The sequence below is a fragment of the Photinus pyralis genome, unplaced genomic scaffold (assembly GCF_008802855.1).
Source record: "Photinus pyralis isolate 1611_PpyrPB1 unplaced genomic scaffold, Ppyr1.3 Ppyr1.4_LG1, whole genome shotgun sequence".
NCBI classification, from domain to species: domain Eukaryota; kingdom Metazoa; phylum Arthropoda; class Insecta; order Coleoptera; family Lampyridae; genus Photinus; species Photinus pyralis.
The window spans coordinates 39,181,969-39,204,835 of record NW_022170249.1 but is presented as its reverse complement, the minus strand read 5'-3'; the positions used below and the strand labels follow the sequence as shown (position 1 = coordinate 39,204,835).

At 35.5% G+C, this 22,867-nt stretch overlaps 1 protein-coding gene across 1 annotated transcript in view; it reads left to right on the top strand.

The window, feature by feature from the left end:
- LOC116159313 (protein Tob1-like) overlaps nt 1-22,867 on the top strand; it is a 30,312-nt gene that overhangs the window by 5,013 nt on the left and 2,432 nt on the right. The window contains exon 2 of the mRNA XM_031472270.1: nt 21,949-22,821. Coding sequence (XP_031328130.1) covers nt 22,076-22,821 — 746 coding nt within the window. The 5' untranslated portion in view covers nt 21,949-22,075. The remainder of the gene's footprint in view (nt 1-21,948; nt 22,822-22,867) is intronic.

Sequence of the window (22,867 nt, the reverse complement as noted above, 5' to 3'; positions counted from 1 at the left end):
TTGAAACAAGGAGATATCGCAAGATATACAGCCCTTTCCGGTTATAATGTGGTAACAGTACCTATCGAGGAGGTATTGTATTTTTATAGGGTTTCATTTTGAGTGATGTGCCCTATTTTAAAAAATTTCATAAGTGTACCCTAGGCTTTATTTATGTGCCTTCAAATGAGTTGCTTGAATATTATAATGTGACAATGACTGCAATAATACATCAATTTGGGTTGTTCTTAAGTTTCAAAACGCCCTTACATTGTTTCTGTATTTGTTTAGCCCATTAACCAGTCACAACACTTCTATTTTGAAAAAAGTGACCGGACCCCGTGGTATAAATCAACATCGGGCCTGTTGATACATAAATTCACCCGTGAGCCAAAATTTACATTGGCATATTTAAAAAGATATAGATGAAGTATAAAAACAGGCTGCCAACAAATATATTGAATTTGATCCACCCTGAAAACACTATTTTCACTTGGTGGACGAAATTACTTTGCGCGAGGTGCGTATTTCTCGAGAACTTATTTTTAATATTACTTATCGGATAATAGAAGACATAAAAGGTAGTACACACCGAATAAGCCTAGCAGATCTAAAAATAAAAGACATTGAAGTAATTTTAGATCAAATCCCATTAGCCGATGGGTATCTGAATCAACGGCACGAAAATAACTGCAATAACTATTTTATGACATAAACATATACACAAACAAGCAGACTTTCAGCACAATTAGATGAACCCGCTGCAACTTTCTACTTACCAAAATGCATCACAAGGAAGGGCGGCAGGCTTTGAAGCAATGCCACGAAAATTTGTCTCCTAATTCTAATCTAATAATTTAAACGAGAGGGAAACCATCTCTGTTATTTTGTAAAAATATTTCCTCATAGAGGAATTTCAGTCTATGTTTCCTTATATTTCCTCTTACAACCTAAACATTTTTTTACTAGAATTGATCAGCAATGCCTTTATCACTTGAATTTTTGCCACATATTTCTTTAATTTTTTTTCAGCAACTATAACCTAAAGTAGGGTGGTTTTTGCTATTTTTTTAGGTTTTCGGGTTCTGATTTTGTAAAATGGTTCTACAAATCATACCCTAAGATGGCGACGAATCTGGGTATTTACATGAAAATAACGAACACAACTTAGATTTAAAAAATTCAACAATACTTGACACGACAACGAAAAAATCGTTCGATTCGATACTAGTTCGATGGCTAGATCACACGACATAAAAAATGTTTCACTTTAATATTAAATGACCTGTTAGGGACGTATTATACCAAAATCTACATTCGATTTGAGTACCATTTACCATTTCTAACAAGACGAAAACTATTCTAGTTTTGTTCTCAAATACATAGGGCGCACCCACCAAAATTCATGAAAAAAAAATTTTTTTGGATCGGCCAATAGCTGCAGTTGGATTATTTTGAATTTGTTAAACACCACTAGATAATAAATTTGGTCGAGATTAGAATTTTTTGCCCCCTTTAAAGGTGGTTAAGAACTAAATATTCAAAAAAGACATACTGAAAAACCAATGAAATATTGTCTATCGTCATTCGATTTGCGCAAATGTGACCATTTTTGGCGAGGAGAGCACATGTTCGAAGAAAAATAGATGCTTTCGACAAATTTTTTTTAAAAAGTCCCATGAAAACACTGTTCTACAATTTTGTTCGCAAATTCGCATATATACATATACAGTGTGTCCACCAAACTCTGGTCTGACTTTTTGTGGTTTAAAAAAACTGCAGTGGAAATTTGTAATTTTCAAAAGCTAATTTTAAATCTGTTATTATCATATTTAAAAAACCCAGGTACCAAATTTCGACGAAATACGATGATATACCTCGGTTTACGGGTGCCACCATCTTAGGTTAGGAATTTTTAAAAGATTTTTTACAAAATCCTATTGATTTCAGTAGTGCAATATCGCATAAAAATAAATAAGAAACGTCAATTTTGAGACTTGCGAACTTAGCTTTTAAACCACACACTTTGCACCTTCAGTTTATTTGCAAAAAAATGCTTGTTTTGATCTCTTGACTTCGAAACACTTTTAATGTTTAATTCTTATACGTTATACAATGAACGGCTAAAATATGGAACAAATTCCTTTAAAATCAGGGCTTGGAGGGTTTTTAAAAAAATGCTCGTACACGTCTATCACAATTTTTTATTCCGCATTTTTTGCACTAAAGAGAAAATATACAGGGTCCGTCAAAAAGTAGATTTTGATACCAAAGTTGATTTTTTAAATGGAACAGTATCGAATTATGTTTTGGTATCAAAATCAACTTTTTGACGCACCCTGCATATTTTTTCTTTTAGTACAAAAAATGCCCAAGAAAAAATGATAAATGTGTGCGAACATTATTTTAAACCCCACACTTTTAAATAAATTTGTTCCTTATTTCAGCCGCTCACTGTATAATAGTTAGGCACAATAGGGCCATTTTATACAGAGGATTACTGTATTATTGAGTAGCATTAAATTAACATTATTGAAGACTTGTAATAGCAGACAATTTTAATGCATTTTTATTTATATTCTATGACCATACATAATAAGTACTTGTGGAAGTATTTAAATTAAGGCGGTAGGCGAGAGAACATTATGGGAGTTTAAAATCTTCCAGAGGTATATAAAGATATTTGAAAAGAATTATCAACATGGCCGTAAAATTAAAAAAAACCATATTATGTTCTTCTCACAATGAATACTGCAAAATAATATTTTGGATGCCCTATTTGATATAATTATTCTACCGTGTCAATTGGAACAGTAGAAAGTTGCTAATACATTAAAACATACGGGGCGTGTTTTTTGAAGATAAAAACAAAAAGAGAGAAAATTTTCAAAAACCAATTCTACATAGGTATTTTTCTCAATTCAAGTTTATAGCTTGCAACTCTGTTTTAAATACCCTCTTCGTCGAGTTGCAACGTATGAGAAGTGTTTGGTAAACTTGGCAACTATGTATAATTTGAAATTTGTTTTTTGAAAGTTTTCTTTATTTTTGTTTTTATTTTCAAACAGTCTTTACTTAAAAAACACGCCTCGTACCTAATTCTTTCTTTTAAATTCGTATTTCAACATTTAATTGTTGTGTGATTTTAAGACGAGGCGCTTAATTTATGTTTTTTAAATGGGACACCCTGTATTGATTTTTTATTTCAAGATAAAATAATGACATCCCACTCGTCAATGTTTGTCAGATTTTTTATCCAGAGAGCTTTGAACCATTTGAAATGGTTCACTTTTTTGCTACACACACCATTACAGACGCATTCAAAGTTTATTCAAAAATCATAATCTTTACTTTTACTCAATTTTTTCAAATGGAAACACTGTGTGATTTGGATCTTAAAGAAATAGATTTTTTCTATGAATATTTTGACACCACACGCGACTATCCACTTTAAATATTGTTCAAAACACTCTAGCTAGATAAAAGAATAAAAAATGATATGGGAATAGACAGTCTGTCAAAAAGTGACAAGTGGGGTGGCATTGTACTCAGAAATTCTTACTTCGATTGTCAGTGAAGGAATTGTTTAGCACTTGCATTCGAAAACACGACTCGGCTCATATTCAATAGCACTGGTCCGAAGACTTTACATCGCTGTCTCTTTGCGTTCTCGAATTAGTGAGAAACACACACAGACGGACCGACAAAACCATCACACCATTTTTTCGAAAAAAATTTTCGTTTCGGGAAACACCGGGGTTACCATGTTATGCTATTGACCATGAGGTCGATAATTTAGGTTCTCTTTCAACATTTCCATGTATGCAACTCTTTATTCAAAAGTGAATACTTAAACCGGTATCTTTTACAATAAAATTGACCCCTAATCTCTTAGGTAGGGTACATACCTATATTCGGGGATTAATAAAGGCCTTTTTCCATATGTTATATTGCGGACGTTAATAGACTACCCTTTTTTCAAAGCGTTGTCCACGATCTGTTTCGCTTTCAATCTATAGAGACTTGTTTATATAGTATTGTATCTGTGATTGATAGACATACACGCCGGTTTTTTTTTTGCGTATGCGATAATCGTTATTGCAAAAGCAGATGCCCTCTTCATTCATTGTAAAAATGAGGTCAAAAACGTGTACAATTTCCTCATACCTACGTAAATTACGATGTGGAACAATGGTAGGAAATGCCTACTAAATTCAAAGACAATTATTACACCTGCCCTGTACTCGAGGGTTAATATTCAATAGGTTTAGGTTAGCTAGGCTATCGAACGTTCACAGTTGGAAATTTCCTCTATGCATGTCATAATGCTTATATGGCCACTAAAATGTGTAAAAATGAATGACGATTAAGATTGCGAATTAACTGCCACTTGCAACACACCACGTCTCTATTAATAACTTTACAACCTTTGTAATCAACTCGCCTATCAATCTCGTTTTGTACAAAATTGATTGGTGGTTCCTTAAAAATTAACAATGCGGTGACGAATTGATTAATTTTTTCGAAAAACTATTGCACCAATGCTATCCCATTCTGTTTGTAAATAAATAATGTACACGGTACACCCGCGCCCGATTAGCTCTTTTGCATAATGATAGAAGCACATTGCCAATGCCATGTCGGAAACGGGTGCTGCATATTATTTGGTAATTTTTTATGGCACGATATTCAGATCCTGTACTGGATATGCATGACCGCGTTATCACTAATAGTAATCAACAATATAACTGCCAAATATACTTTTTTGACCTTTAGATTCGTTATGTTAATTACCGGCATGCAACGTACATACTTAATGCGTGATACGCGTTAATTATTGTTACCGTTTTAATTGTCTTTGATAAAGAAGTCCGGTCGTTAATAGAATTTTTGATGGAAAGTAGAAGTAGTTACGTAACAAATTTGTCGGCATCATCGCTCTGACCCATATTGTCTGGTAGCATTAGATATTAATAATATACAAAACAGAATGCGTAATGTCGGTTAATAATAGATAAAAAGGCCAATTAAGAAATTCACGTGTTTTCACATTTTGCCGAGGATTACTCAACGTTTGGCAATTGTTCCGAATTATTTAAGATCGAGAAAATCAATTTGCAAATACATACTCTCCGTGAAATGCGCTTTTATTGTATGATCGAATATTTAGTACGTGCGTGCGCAATTTGCTACCCTGGTTACGGGGGTGACTGCCATCTTTATGAAGTGGCCTGTTACCATCCCAAACCGATTGTGATCTAAAAGTAATCGCAATGATTTCGCCTTAATGCAAACAAAATTCGCATATTTGCGCGATTAACCATGCTAGTAACTATGTATAAACATCGTTCCGTAATTCTAAAAATATAATAAAACGAGAAACGTAGTTTCAGATGTATAGCGAATACCTCATAATAATACCTTCGCCAATTTTCCAAAAGTAATGGCGAGTCTAGTCGCCAACCGTCTATTTATAAATAGGCATCGGGGCGTGCGGGTTAATTTGAGACTATGTTTCTTCGCGACGTTACAACATCCTCATACTTCGCACATTAATAGACGTAATGTTGAGGCGATCGCCGAAAAAAAGCCAAAACAACTTAAAATAATTCGAAAGCGTGAAACAATCGATATCTGCTCTAATAATCGACAATATCGTTTCAATTTAGCGCCACGACATTGTTGCTACAATACCGGCATGTTTTAGCGTAACTCGCAGAAAACATAACCGGGATGGTTAACGATGCGTTCCGTAAAAACTTCAAGATAGTAGTAGTAGTAAATTTTAATCTCGAATGCAATTTTAAAATTATAGCGCATGAAGTATGTAATCATAATCATTGACACCGAGTTCATAAAAAACATAAAACGTGCGAGCATATCAAATTATTGACAAACATAGTAATAAAGAAAGTGGTATCGCACTTACTGCCCACTGGATAATTAGCTCTGTGCCTACAATTTTACACAATATTGCTTCCAGGTATTTCCAAAAAATGACTTGCGAAAAAGGCCTTACTGATCGTTTTGAACCTAGCACATAAGTAGCCTTGCAATTTTTTTCATATAACTTTATGCAAATAGAAGTAACACGAGTCTCTGATAGCATATCAACACATTTTGCTTGCATATGGATGTAGAACAGTAAAATAATTAAAGCTAGAAGTTGTAATCCACCTCCATCTTTGTAATACCGAAACTAGGCTCCGGCCCTTGCGAGAAACAGGTGTAGTACGATCCTTATTTGGTATGACCTAAATGAAAAAAATTTACCCCAATTAGGTACATTGTATATTATCAATTTTTCTGCAGAAAATGTAACAAGGGAGTTTTACATTTATGAAGGTTTGCAAGAAAGTTTTTTGTCCTGGAAAGAATGTTTCAATGAAAATAAGACGGTTTTCACCGGGTTACTATTGTGGGGAGCGCTAAGAATTCTTGAAACATACGAACAATATTTTTGCAAATTGAATTAAACCTATCCAAGAGAATCTACAAGGTTCACAAATATATATGTATATATAATCAAATTATCCCTTCTACCCTTAGGTGTTGGAAGTATACACAATATGTATCTATCTACATCAATTAAGAGATCAATTATTTACAAAAAGTGCCCACTCTCTCCTGTTTGTAGCTTTCTCTCCTGTTGACTTGCAACAGTTTCGTCCCGCGTATCTGCCTCTTCTCCTTTTACGACCCTCTCCCTATTTTCGGGCGGTCGTTCTTCTCTCATTCGTTGTAGATAGTCCAACCAACTCAGTTGTATCTGGTCTTGAAAACTGACATTTTCGTTTTCTTGGGAGATGCTCGTTAGCCTGGGAAACATCTTGTTCATCATATGGTACATCTTACATGTCTTTTCACATCTTTCGATTATATCCCCCAGTTTGTATGATCATTCCCAAGTATTTAAATTCGTCTACGTGCCCAATCGGTACTCCAGCTATCCTGATGTCCATTAATTCTCGAGCTATTGCCATTACTTTGGCTTTTCGTTTATTTGTTTCCATTCTTCTTCTTTTCAGACATTCATTCCATACATTCAAATTATGTTGCAAATCATTCACGTCTCCTGACATTATTAAAATATCTCGGTGAACGCTTTTTCCCGTTACCTCAACTCTTTGCATATTTCGATGTCCTACCACGAGCCCTTTAACCTTCTGGTGACACTTCTTTATTATTTCGTCCATAAATATTGTATACAGCACAGGACTCGGTACCCCTCCTGGTCTCAAAGTCTCTTAGTCTTCTTTCAAATTTCTTCGAGTCCATATTTTTGGTAACGACATAATACAGGCTCTTGACAGCTTGTAACAACTTTCCATCTAACTTTCTGTTCTTTAATATGTTCCACACTGCTGTCCTTTGTACCCTATCGAACGCCTTCTCTAGATCTATGAATGGAAAGTACCCAGAGTTTTCCATGTATTCCAGAAAGATGTTTCTACGAAAATTGCTGAGGAAACTACTGAGAATATTGCCAAAAAAGTTTCTAAAGTTTCTGAAACTCAAAGAATCTTTGAAAAATTGTTTGTAATGTTTTTAACAGCTCCAGGAAGGGAGTCTATGAAAATTAACAAAAACACACCCTTTCTAAAGTTCCTGTTTCTCTCTCCTAAAGAATTTTATTTTCATAATTCCATTTATTATGTGGACTTCAAGGAAGATTTGCGGGATGATTTTTATGGGAAAAGTGACTACAAAATTAATATATCTAATAATAAAATAATAAATTTATTTAATTCGAAAATTCCTTCACAAAAGACTTTTTTTGAAATTTTAAAACAGCGGTTCTAATGTAATGGCTAGGAAGACCTTTTTCGTCTGTTTACCAATTTGGGCTTGTTTTAAAGGTGAAGAAAGGGGAGATGATCGTCTGTTTCTCCCTCGGCTTCTCCTCTCTATCTCTCTCTTTGATTTACTCTTCATAGAACAACCTACGTATAAACTGTGCAACCATAAAATTGGCATTCTTGGGCGTGGAGTGACATATGAGCAGCGATTTTTACATCTGATTACACCTTCGTTATTCGTAGTGTCGAACTCTGAAAAAAAGCGCAGTCTCGCCAAAGAGATAAAACCTCATTTGCGTTTTCACAGTGCGTACGTAATTATCCATAATTAAAATCTCGCGGAAGTACTAGAAAGAAACCTTTTGAATTTCAACTAAAATTACTGTCGTCTCGTCTAATAATTGGAAGTCATTTTGGAATTAAAAAATGAATGTTCGCTTTTAAATTTGAACGGTTAATAAACGTTCATTTAAACCTATTTTTTTGATAATCAAACACTCCATTAATCTGTAACAATCAGTTTTCGTTAACAAGTCATTTCCTTTGCCTTACTTAGAGTAAGTGGTGTAACTGGTCCTGGCAACACACGTGTACCCGGAATTCAGGAGAACTGATTTTCGTACGCCGCTGGTTACTCTTAGGCTAAACTCTCAATATCACAAGACTTGACCAAGTCATACGATACATTGTGCTTGTTTTCGTCCCTTTGCTATTAGAATGACCATTTATCCTTCAGCTGTGAAAAACCAGTTAGATTTTTGTACAAAGAATTTGAGATGTCGGTGGAGTACTCGTACAACAAAAACAAGGAAACGTGAAGAAAAAAAAATTAATCAAGGAGAAAAGTCTAGTCAGGATGTGAAATGTGTGGCAAGAGATAATTTCCTCTTATATTGATTGATCACAATTATCTCCCGACAAGATAATGGCCACTCCACATAATCTTAAGAGTAGTGCGCATCTGCTGCTAGTCCATTAAATTTCTTGGCGATTTGCTAATTCACATTTAATCTCCCACAGTTTTTTCATGAGAATTTAATCTTCTTTCAGTCTAGTTTTGTAATCACACGACCGGCTTTTGCTTATTCCGATATTGCTGTCGTGAGTTTCTCAGTTTTTTTATCAAGATTAGTTCGTTTGTGAGATAAAGGAATGGGAGATTATTACAACCAAATTTATTGGCGTTCCAGTAAATGGGGTGAAATAATCTGCATGTATACCACCCACCTAACACAGCGAGATACTTTTCTTTGAGCCTTTGGGTTTCACATTCTATTTAAGGCGTAAGATAATTGGAAACACATTTTTTTGGAAATTTGGGGTTTTACGCATCCTTTCACATTTTACATTTGTATGTAGATAATTTTGTAGGTACCACTTTTTTTAAACCGCTAGGGCCAAATCTCAACAATCCCTGCCACAAATATTCATAAAAAATGTTCTAAAATCATTCAGTTTGTACTAATTTTGCATTATTCGGGATACATTTCGACATTCTAGAGCTAGACGGTCTCGTCCGAATCGTTCATTTTCCCGATTCGCCTCTAAATCAAAGGCATTTTGCTGGCCCGACCCGATCGTAAATTGCTCTAACAATTTTATTCCAGCTTTACATGTTTAACCTCTGATTTCGATTTAACAAATCCGATTCAAAATATTGTTTTCCTCTGAAAACCCCGAACAACATTGTACCAATCTGCTGAACTTTTAGAGTTTCTAAACGGACATTCGTGTATACAGACTCACATGATGCATTTAGGTTCAAATTCTGAGTTTGTATGTAAATTATAAAATCTGAAATTTTGGCCTGTAAGTCTCTGTAACCGCCATCTATGAAATGGGGTCTCGCTAAGCCCGGCGAGGAGAGCACTATAGTTACTCAGGTGCGACAGGTATGAAAATTTGACATCTTCCTAACTAGTTTATAAAGGCTGCCGTTTGATATGATCAAAAATATATGTAATTAATTAAATATGAAAATAACAATGGCAGGCGATTATCGCCGTTCTAAGGTCATGGCAGACATTCTTTTAAATTGACAACAGTTATGGAATTTCAAAAGAATCTCATTTTTCTATATCTTGTTTATTGGGGGCATTACACGAGTCTATCACACAGACGTTTGTTTCGGTTCTAACATCCCAGATTTTAATAAAAACGTAAAAGTAAAAAGTGTACTTTTAGGTTATGAAAAACATTTCGCAGTTATACTCGTAGAGGGTGAGGGCAAAAATTTGCCTATTTTAAAAAAAAAGTATTACTGAACTTTAACCTTAAATAGAACGCCCTGTATATTGTGAGAATGTTTTTTAAGCTGAAGCTCACTAGTTGAAATCGCAATTTTCTATATGTTTTATTGTCTACGGTTAAAATGTGTCAATTTCAACTGGGACACGGTGTATTTCTAATTGTAAATACCTACAGAAAATGATTTCGAGCATTTCCTAACCCACATCTGCCAAACCTAAGATTGCCGGATTTCACATCAGGCAATGTCCGTAATACGAAATAACCTCGAACGGTCCGCCAATGGTAGAATTACCTAGGCAAACCTAAGTTTAGTGACGTAACGGCCTTTGCCTTATAATATATTTCTTCTGTCTTATATGTGGATTGTGGAGCACCTTTCAACAAACGTTGTTAGAAAAATTGTAATACGACGATACAGAATTCGCGCGACAAAAGCATAGTTTGTGGTGATCAAAGAGCATTCGGAAATAAACGTTTACCTATTTATTTTGTTTTGTTTGTGTCTTTACTTATAAAAGGCCGAATTTCTCATACTATACTCATAAAACGTCCATACCTGAACTCAGATTCGGCAGGTTCTTCATCGTATAGTCGAACATCTAACCTACTCGAGCAGGGACGTAACAACAAAGAGTACAACTGGCCCAGGTCCCGCATGGTCCGGGGTGTCTCAATGGTTTATGTATGTTTAAAATATCTCCACATCTCGTAGTGAATAGACAATTTCATTATGGTATAGGAAAAAGAGTTAAAACGGTATAGGGAAGGATTTTTTAAAGAATTTGGTTACTGTATATAGGTACTTATATTCTGTTTGCATTTGTATCTCCTCACCAGCAAACTACAGAATACAGACATCACCTTCGCAAAGTGGTAAAATTGATGTACAGTATCACCAACAATACCCAAATTCTTTTGGTGAACAATAAGTAAATTAAAGAAAAAAGGGTTTTAATGCGGAAAAAGGTGATACAACTGAAGAGTTTACGAATCTTTGAAACGCTGTATCTCCGAAACTATTTGACTTACAGAGCCCATTAAAGGCTTGTCAAAGTATACTATAATAATTGCTTTAAAATATGTCCTTCACGACTGAAACCAACGGACGTCGAAAAATAGTAGAAAAAATGGTGTATTTTCGAGTGCTGCGTCGTTCGCACATATCTTTGGATGCCGACAACAGGGATTTTTCACCCATATGCACCATTAAACAAAAAAATAGATATAACATATCTGATACAATGAATTGTTATTTTTTTGTCTAAATTGTCCGTATATTATATGAGGATCAATGGATAGGGTATTTTTGCGGGTGCCGATATTGCTATGCTTAAAGGCCGATACCGATAAAACATCGGCGTATCGGCCATTTTTTAACGATTTGTTTCAATTCGCGAGTTGCGTCGTTCGCATATCTTTGGATGCCGGGGATTTTTCACCCATATGCACCATTAAACAAAAAAATAGATATAACATATCTGATACAATGAATTGTTATTTTTTTGTCTAAATTGTCCGTATATTATATGAGGATCAATGGATAGGGTATTTTTGCGGGTGCCGATATTGCTATGCTTAAAGGCCGATACCGATAAAACATCGGCGTATCGGCCATTTTTTAACGATTTGTTTCAATTTAGTTTAAGTTGCGTCTTATCACGGCCATAAGTTTTTAATTAACACATTTTGCAGTCTTTCTTCTACTATTTCTCACAGCACGCTTTGCGGATTTTCGTGTTCTATAAGCTGCTCAGCTGTGCAGTACTCCTCGTCATGGAATATTCGTTAAAAATGCACACGGCACGGCTGCAGCAGGCCAGTAAAAGCATGCACAATGGAAACGGCTACATAAACAGCACCGTTATCAGGGGCTTTTTGGACGCTTAAGCGCAGATAATCTGGAGTGGTGCATTTCTCATTAAATTCCGTGATAATTTCTAGTTCATAAAATTCCCTGACTATTCCATGTTTACCCGATTTATCCCGCCCTCGCTCCACTTCGTAATTATATGATTGTATCGGCCATTCGCACCCGATACATAGATATCGGCCGCTATAATATCCGTATCAGTCGATCCCTAGTAGTGTACCTATGTTAGAGTTGACCCTGGAGTTGACTTTTTGAATGATACTGCCCGCATGTTTGGTATGTTGCACCAGGGCCGACTTGGCACGTCCCTGCACTGGACTAGACCAAACTAAAAACAATTAATTTTATAGCAAAATTAAATGAACAATCCATTTTTTCAATTACTGGAAAATTAAATAATAAGTAGCGGATTATGTTGTTTTTATTTAAATTGCGATTTATCTACAGTCCAATAATTAATAAGTAACAAATCATCGATCAGTACGACGAAAGGAAACTTGTCAGTGAGTCTCCTTCTCAAACTTTCACGCTATTGTAAATAATACAGCACAATTTTTAATGAAGGTGGCGAATTAAATATCGATTACCTAACGCACGAATTGCTTCAGTCCAGTTCACCTAAGTAATCAGTTATAAAATATTCAATCAATCGATAGTCTCTAATTATGAACGGTGTCTTTGTGATTTTTTTGATATTAGGTATACGCGTTTGTTTCACCAAATTGTTTAGAAACAAATTGTTGGAATAGGAACAAATTATGCCACAGAAATAGCCTTTTCCGTTGCCTTTTTGGAACAAGGATACTGAAAAATGCTTAAAATAATATTCGGGTATTATGAAATCCGCCTGTCTGTGTAATGACGGAAGTATTCTAACCGTGCAGAACTGCAGAGAGACTAAATATTTGCAATACAGGACTGTGGCATTCGTGATCAAGATTAAATTTTAAAAATGTTATACAATCGCTATTTGTAGACCAATTTCACTGCATTTCCACTGCCCATTAAATACAGGTATATTTTATTACCCATTTGCTTTTTGACCAAGGAATGTTCAATCGTAACAGTTTCGATTGTTGATCGTATCAACAGATATTCTATATTTTGAAGTATTTTGGAATACGATGTTCCATTTGCCATTATCTACACGCAAATCTTTAGGTACCATACACTTTTTGTAAAATAAGATGAGATTTCGTCATTACAGTTCACTTTTAAGTTATTGTTACGTACAGTTTAACTTTTGAGCAGAGCACTGAAATAAGTGCATAATAGCCATTTTAAAATCGCGACATGCACCATTACATCGAATAATTTCATTGCAAATTGTCTATTGGTTTTGTACGAACATTACTTCCTGTAGATAAATGGGATCGACTATTTATAAAGCCGTATTTGTGCTAGCAGCATTAATCTCTATAAAAGATCATTGATTGAAGACGCTGCCCGTAAATTGTTATTTACCGGTAACATGTAAAAATCGCTTGTTATTTTTGTTTTGTTGGTATAGTGTTCGGTGTAACGAATTTCTATCGATTACATTATTATCTAACCGCATGTTTTTTCCTGGATATACCTACTTGTATGTACGATTAGTGATATTAGTTCGATGGAAGTTCCCAGCGGATTGAACAAAGACAAGGTCACCTTCGAGAATTTCCTCGGGAAAACTGTAGTTTTCCATAGCCGGTTTCGGCTGTAAGATAAATTATGTACAACAGGTGACATTTTACCTACACTTTGAGTGCAGTAAAATGTTACTTTAGGTATACAAGTAATAAACAGGCATGTGAACGTTCTGAAACGGGGTCGTTCTGAAGAGATCAATATTAAACTGCCAACGCCCGGTTGCCTAGACACTAACACAAACATTTTTTAAAGAGTAGAAGGAAAGTGTCAATTGGAAATGTCTCTTTACGTCGAAAACCAGGCAAAATGATCGCCGGCATTGAACGACGAATACCTAGCATTCGTCTGCCAAAAGCTCGCCATTTAAAATTGCTATTTTCCAATCGGCTAAAAATGTTTACTCGTAGACAAATTTCCTCAAACCTCCAACGGGATGATTCGCGAAGAGAGAGGACTCGCTTAAAATATCGCCGAAGTTATTTGTGTCAAAATAACATTCCACCTTCATTGGTTGCGATAAACAAAATTAAAAATAGCCAACGATGACGAAACTCAAAGGAGATTTCGGCGAATTTTATGTCAAAATTGCACATCATACGCTCGGATCTATTTTATTTCGATCCAAATGACCAAAAGGGGCTGAAGAATTTTGACAAACGCGTGGTGGTTGTAATTTTAGACCTCTATATTTTTAAAATTTTGCCATCCCGAGACACGCAATCAATTTTTGTCAATTGTAATGACCTCATAACATTTTTTCACCATTTAACGCTTACACAACGCGAACGTGAGAAAAATAAATACGAAAAGGTTCAAATTAAATTTTCTTAGCCAAATACGCCGTACCTTGATTAAATTAGCTCAATTTAATTTATGGTGACCTCGTTATCACAAGACATCATATTATCTTGTTAATTATTTGTTCAAGCATCTTGATACCTTATGAAATTAAACACGCCTCATTTGTACGTCAATTACACCCCCACTCGACAAGGCGAAATTAAGATCATTTCTTGACCACCTTTACTGGCTGAGAATAGATGTTTAAAAATAGTCAAAATTTGTAACAAAGATCTCGCAACATTTCAGAAAAATACGAAACAGATCCAGATCGTACAAAACGTGTAGGTGGTCGAGCTTTATGCCGAAATAAACCCTCATGATATTTTCGCATGCATGGATTTTGAAATTGAACCGCCACAATGTGTTTTCCACTCCTTTACGTCTATGCGGAATCAAGTTTATGGGGTAGTGTGTGACGTTCGCTTCATATAATCAACATACTTAATGGACATTGAAAATGCACGTTGTTACTATATTGATATGCGCAATAAAATCAATATTAATTTAATTAGTAATGGCTTAGGAGAGCAGTCGGTCAAGGTGAATATGGCAGGTGAATCCATAAAAATTGAAGGCGTGACAGGACGAAACTAATTACGGTTTTCAATGGTGTACACATCAGGGACGTAACTACTATTATTTTCTGTAAAACAAAATCATTAATAGTAACAGTACGGCCAAAGTCGATTTAAAAAAGTCCATTATTCATGTACGTGACCGCCTAACTTTTTTAAAAACTTTGTTCCGTTTTATTGGCGATGTGGAAATCTTTGCGTAAATCCATAATTGCAAATAATCCTCGTTATAGTTGCAATAAATAGCACATTAAATCAAAGACACCACATTAAAACGGTCGAAGGTTAATTCTCATTATTTGTACGTGACAATTCTAATGGAAAATCGTTTTTTTTCTATTTTTACATTGAACAAATTGTAAGCAAGTAACGCAGTATTTATTCTATTGAATCTCCTCATGCCCTACTCTTGTTAATTCATAATAAAGCAACTTCCTTGCAATTACCTACTCTTGTTGCATTTAATGCTTCCAGTGTTGAACGTCTCATTTTGTAAATTTCCATGTCAGCACATTTTAGCGTTAAATTGGGTAACTTGATTGTTGAAGGATTTCGGTACTCTTACGAAACGTGATTATACGTTTACGCTGAATGCTCATTTAGTAGCAAAATGTTAGTTAACTGTGCATTTTTTTCGAGATTTACCAAATGCGTAATTGATACGACACGAGGCAACGCCACCGATTGTTCTCCGCAATTACAAGATTCCCAAGGAATTTGGCATTCAAATATACGTGTGGGTAATTCGAATCAGAAAGTCCCAAGAAAATGACAAAAAAGCGTTTACAATCGAGGGGAAAATCACAGCGCATCTCGAACTTCGGTAACATTGGTACGAACAATTAGTATTAAAATTTTTAAAACGATTTATATGGCAACTACATTATTTATAAATTCTCAGGAGAATTGCGGAATAATTTTTTTACAATTATTACCTATTGTGACGGTTACCAACTTATCTTAAATAAAAGTCACTTTTTTCATGTTTTCAATTACGTAAACCGGTGACCTAATTATGTTTCAGATTTATTTCTTTTGCCCAACAACTTATATAAAAATATCCTAAATATTGTATTAATAAATTAGGGGTTTACGACATTAATTGGGATAACTTGCTGTCTCCAAGTAGTTTGTTTTGTCCGTTGCACAGATTGTCCCTATAGTAGGGGAGCTAGCACGATATCCACTGAACGAGAATGATCAAAATTTTAACTGATGGAGTTCCATTTTGTCCTATCAGAGTATGCTAAAATCGATCGTCTGCCGCCTCAGGTCATATGACTTAAGGCGCTGCGGGTACTTCTTGCGGTACCAATTCTGAAAGGTTGTTTTTGGAGAAAATAAGTTATACACCAAATGAAAACGTTGATAATAGTTCTTAAAAAAATATTTTAAAAAATCGCGCACATTTGGTAACTCCGTAAAAAAACAATTCTTAGTCGGTTTTTCACGAACTTTCTACGGAGATAACTAGGTTACTGTTGGAAGAATGAAGCTGATTTTTTTTACAGACTAATGATAGGTACAGCCAATGACTATAAGAGTGTTTCTTTTTTAAATTTTTTCTCTAATTATAAGATATCTTATAATGTTAAGATAATAAGATAATCTTATAATTAGAGAAAAAATTTAAAAACGAAACACCGTTACGTCATTAGTAGTACCTATCATCAGTCTGTAAAAAAAATCAGCTTCATTCGTCCAACCGTAACCTAGTTATATCCGTAGAAAGTTCGTGAAAAACCGACTAAGAAATGTTTTTTTACGGAGTTACCAAATGTGCGCGATTTTTTTAAATATTTTTTAAGAACTATTATCAACGTTTTCATTTGGTGTATAACTTATTTTCTCCAAAAACAACCTTTTAGAATTCGTACCGCAAGAAGTACCCGCAGCGCCTTAAGTCGTATGACCTGAGGCGGCAGACGATCGATTTTAGCATACTCTGATAGGGCAAAATGGAACTCCATCGGTTAAAATTTTGATCATTCTCGTTCAGTGGATTTCGTGCTAGCTCCCTTACTACTAGTATTTCATTTACAAATCGTGAAAATTATCGAAACCACCACGAATCTTTCAGTTTTCTAAAACAGAGATCGTCAAAGTATATCCATTAAAGAAAAAATCAACCGCCTTGGGTTTTCATTTAGCAGTTCTGAGGAACTGTGAAACCCAAATGTCGTCGTTTATATTCGAGGAGCTTAAATTAATAAATAATTCATTAATTATAATAATTAAACCATGTTGATGTATTGACGAATAACAAATGTAGGCAAAGCCCCCTAAGTACCCCAGTTTTTAAATGTCACTCATTGAGATTAAAGCATTAATTTTGACGCGATCGTAGATAAATGCGATTTGAAGAAACGAAAACAACGAAATTATGTTATTTACAGAAGCCTAATTTATAATATACTATACAATTGCATAATGAAGTGTAACCACCAAACCTCAAAAGTGTAACTAATCTGTTCTGAGAACAGTTGGACTTGTCTGAAGTAATTTAATCATCTAAGGACTTTTAACTCGTATCATAGAGGAAGTCACTATAATAGGAAAGAGTAGGAAAAGTAATAATAAGTAAAAATGGAGTATTTAGCGATTGTCACCACCAAACCTATTGATCTGCTTGTAGAATATTTAGTTCCAAGTGATTACTTGATTGCTATTTGCACTGTTGATGTTGTAGGCTGCGCATTAACAAAATGTGTACCCAGGGAAATTCATTTTTTTATTACCCCAGGGATGTTTTGTATTCCTAATCTAATTCTGCGATACATACACTAACATTGAATACGCTCATACTAGAGCATGCACGAGTTAAGCCCTGACGATACATAATCAAAATTGACATTACGTTTGATATGGTACTGGCTATGGCCTATGCCCAGTCTGAATTTCATGCAATTCGGTTCATAAATGGCCGAGATGTGAGATCGAAGAGACTTCGGCGTATTTTTATGTGGCACTTCACAGTAATATCTAGTCGGGAACTACCATATTCCCTTTGTCGGTACCGACCTCCGTCGTCCCCTTGACCCTGAAGTTTTTTACAAATAAATTTGCAAAAATACACTAAAAAGGCACTGTAAATGTTGAATCGATTAGGCTCATCTTTTGGATTTGCTAAAGTCCAGTTTCAATTTCATGCAATTCGGTTCATAACAAACGGATATGTCAGAAGGGCCTTCCTTATTTTTTGGCCAATTCACGAACTCCAATCTACAAATTTGATAAGGGATCCAGCTGCAATATTTCATCGTAATCGGCCTATCCGTTCTCTTTTGAATCGATGGACATGAGGCCATCGAGGAAGCGAGCGTTCGCTTAACAACTCGACGCCAAAATTATAGTTTGAAATAGGGTAAAGCTATAAAGAACAAAATCAGAATTATTTTTGACACCAACTGTAGACGGTTTAAACTTCGCATATCCGCACTTTTTTAGTATTTATTCTTTGGTTTCACTTAGATTTAAATCATGCATACCAATATATGCAATTCATTGTGATTTAGAATTTAATCTGCATTAATAAGCTCACTACAAAGTCCATGTATTTGTAGTCCACTTACCATTCAACACAATGTCCATCATTTTATGTTATAAATACTGTACACGTTTTCCCACTGCACAAATGTTGTACTAATTCAAACGTAACAACCAATGGTACCTCGAAATTACAATTCACTAGCCAAAAAATCTATTGGTAACTATCAGAAATTGTCAGAAATCATTCACAGTAATCGGACATGATTCGCAGTTGTAGGGAATCGTTGAAAATCCGGCGTATACAAATGCAATTCATTCCTTTTCGACCACCCTACACGATAAACTTGTAACAAATAGTGGTGGCCCAGGAGGTCGTTTGCTATATTTGTTGTAGACCGACGGAAGGACAGAAGCTCCTGGGTCACTGAAAATGTAATCAGTTCTTCCTTGGGCTCCTGTCCGTTCGTCGGTCTGTAACAAATATAGCAAACTACCTACAGGGTTACTGCATATGTAATCAGTTCTTCCTTGGGTAATGTTAAATATAACACTAAAAACAGAATTGGAAAATTCGCGAGTTATCACGTACACAGGCGGACTGACGGAGCTCGTTAATAAGACTATTGGATATCTCGACGATAATTAACTAAAAGATGTAGGGAAATTGAGATACTTTTGCCTAACCTTGTATTTATTAGTTTGTGGTCTAGATAGATCTCTAGATGCATAGAAACAGAGGTTTTGCTTCAGGTGCCAGAAATACGAGGGAGTTTTTAAGTTTCTACCTAACTATAAAGGAAAAAATCTATTTCTCTACCTAACTATATGCCACATCTACCCAAATACCGGGCGATTCTTTAGAAGTGATGATCGTTTGATTTTCGCGCTTAAAATTCTATTACCGTTAATTGTTGTGCTGTGTTGTCTTTCATTAATTTTCCAATTTTGATAAATTTTAGTGTCAATAAATTGATACATCACTGCTATTAAATAAATGATCATCAAGTAGTACCAACTTCAAAATTTTTTTGTTTTGCGGAAAATGATCGTTACTTCTAAAGGATAAGCAGGTTCTTTCTTTCTTTCACCATTTCGTTTCCCTTTTGAATTGATTCCGATTTCATTTTTAACGTAGGCATTTTTCTTGAGATGTAGCTAGTACTGCGGCAATTTTCGCCACCCATTCGTCTGACGGTTTGAGAGCAACTCACATTTATTTATTAGGTTAAGATAAACCCAAATTATACTAGACCAAATGTTATCTAAGTCAAACTGTATAGCGTCCTGGATCACTCAAAGTCAATACTGTTAAATCATCGGCAAATATTAGGTGTTAGGTACTATCTCAGCTTATGACAGGGAGGCTGAGGCTTCTGTCTTACGAAACTCGTTACGTTACTATAATAGAGAAAACAAAAGACAGTTTGTCAAGGGAACAGTGGTGCTTTTAGAATGAATCCACATTATAGGTTTTTTTGGAAATCAAGATCTCGCTTATGACCAAGCCACTGGGCCAAGAGTTCGTGATTTTTAAATGTCAATGTCAGTGGTAAAATTATCACGCCACAAACTCGTAATAATAATTAAATTTTCTATCACTTACGGTGTTAGCTGCGTATAAAAATCAATACGTACAGTCGCAGCCCACGATTTAATTTTCGTGATGTAAAATAGAGCACAATTTTAGCCAACTCGGAAATTTTAATGATTGCAATTTTCTTTGGCCAAAGCGTCTTTATTGAAAATGTGCAGAATTTGGCTTCCTCCGCTTCATTACGCGATCGTTCCAATATTATTCCAGAAATTATAGAGAGAATAATATTAGACAATTTCTCCCGTTTCGAATACGCCCATGCGATTATTCCCCTACGAATTTATTGTTTTCCGCGAATAAAGGATTCGGTCGATACGTTTTCACTATATGTAGTGCATGTTGCAAGATGGAAAGATTGGCAAACCCCTTATACAATATGCGTATATTAATGAAGTGGTGGCACATAAATCCAAAAGAACGGTCGAACTTCGCGTGGCCCATTTCATTAATAATAATAGCACCTAATTAAGGTTCCATAGTAAAAAAAGGTCTGCTCCGTAATTATTTCGCATGGGTACCAGCAATACCATGGAACCATAATCGATATTCTAGCATGAGACATTTAAAGAGAATGTATTCATTCCAAATTGTATTTATGTAACCTAATTATTTTATATTGTCCGATTTTGGGGTGCTTCAGATTGTTTTGGGACATTTTCTGAATATCTAATCACTTATAGTAGGGTTTCCGAGTCACGTTTTGCGAACGTTTATTCAGTTTTGTTGGGTTTTTACGAATCTTAAGGACGTTTTTCATAACGAACGACGTGACCCAATTTGTAACAATAGTCGAAAATACAATAAGAGTTTTGTTTAACACGGTTAGGCAATGTGAATACATAAAATCTCTTTAATCGAATGGGGTTAGAAACTGAATTTAAAATATACACATGCTGGTAGCCTTATTTCGCAAGGTTTACGTGATTAAACATTAAATTAAGATAACATTATGAAGTGCAACTAACATGCTGCAATATGACACAAATTAATGTTTCCTCTAATGTCCTCGTCTAAGTACTATATCCGAATACCAATGCGGGCGCATAGCTTTTCGTTCGCACAGATTCTAAATAGAATATTTTCACCCTCTATGACTAGCCGAAAACCTTGCTCGCGACTTGAGTTTTAACCTAAATTGTTCCTAGACAGAATTCAGGAGCACTATTGATTTTAGGCAAATTCGGTTAAGCAGTTTGACCTTTTAGGCGGCAGTAATCGTGAACACATTTGGCAAAGGTTTCATTTAGAAATTTCAGCGGTTTTTAATAAACGGGGTCAGACTAAGTAAAGGGATTATATTTACAAAGCCGTTTGTTATTGATCAAACGAGGCTCATGTGCCGACGAAAATCGTTTCATTAAAACGCCCAAAGTGTTATTCCTGTTCACATTCTCATTTATTTTCATATGGTGGGTATCCAAAAATTGAGTCTGCAAAACCACACCTACGCCTAATCGCCAACACTAAAGAATCCATATAAAATCGATTAGTATTTAGCAATTGAGTAAGTAGTAGGTAACAAACCCACATACTCATAAAATATGGCATAATCGATATCATCAATTGAACGGTTTCGTAAAATACGTATTTTTATTTTTCTGTGGGTTTCTATGCGTATGCGACGTTAATTTTCTAGACTATTAATACTCTCATTCAAAATAAGACTGGAATAAGAAAATTGTTTCATTCGAATCTTGGAGCAAGGATGCCATTGAGGCCCAGTCTTGCGTAGACGGTAGAAACCCTCAGGATCAATACACGCAGTTCGCCCTCATAACGAATATATAAAACTGGGTCGCACCCAAACATCCAGGCTGACACAGATCTGAAAATCCAGCTCGCTCATCTGCTCTTACTTTAATGATTTTATTATTGTCAATTTTTTGTTCGTTATCGTTTTCATTGTTCCTTTTGTTTCAGATCACGTACCTTAATTTCGAAACTCGCAACGTTTTAGATAATTACACGTTAATGAATTCAATGTTTTATTATTAAAAAAAAATCAAGTTTTTCATAACCGAATAACGAAACGTAAACACTCACTACAATGCATATAGAAGTACAAGTAGCACTAAACTTCGTCATTTCGTACCTGTACAACAAACTCCCGCGACGAAGAGTGAACATATTCGGAGAAGAACTTGAAAAAGCCTTAAAAGACAAATTTCAAGGACATTGGTATCCAGATAAACCGTTCAAAGGTTCCGCGTTCAGATGTATAAAAACCGGCGACCCAGTTGATAAGGTGTTAGAACGAGCTGCTCGAGAAAGCGGCGTGACCATTCAAGACATTTTGGAAAATCTTCCCCAAGAATTAGCGGTATGGGTTGATCCAGGTGAAGTCAGTTATAGAATCGGCGAGAAGGGGGCAGTTAAAATTCTGTTTAGCGAGAAAGGCGATCCCCAAGACGAAAGCTCGGCCGATAGAGAAGTCACCAAGACATTTAACCCAGAAGCTCAATGTTTCAAACCGATCGATTCAGTTAGTTCGAGTTTAAGTAATCTAAGTTTATCTCCAAAATCTTCACCGTTTACCTCTCAAGCTGCAATTACAACTCCACAAGTACCTGCTAATAGTATTGTCCAAAATGCAAACCAAAATATTAACCATCTTTCGTCGCCCTCGTCCGCACCGTCGCCGACCTCCGTAGGAAACTCGTACAAGGGATCTCCGTCGCCCGTCCCTTCCTTTATTCCGCGAACGACAACGCCGCTCACATTTACTACGGCCACCTTTGCTCAGACCAAATTTGGAAGCACTAAGTTGAAGACCAGTAGCAAGAGAGCAAACAGGTATGTTATACCCCTTTTCTAATATACGCGCGACGCGTCGCACTGT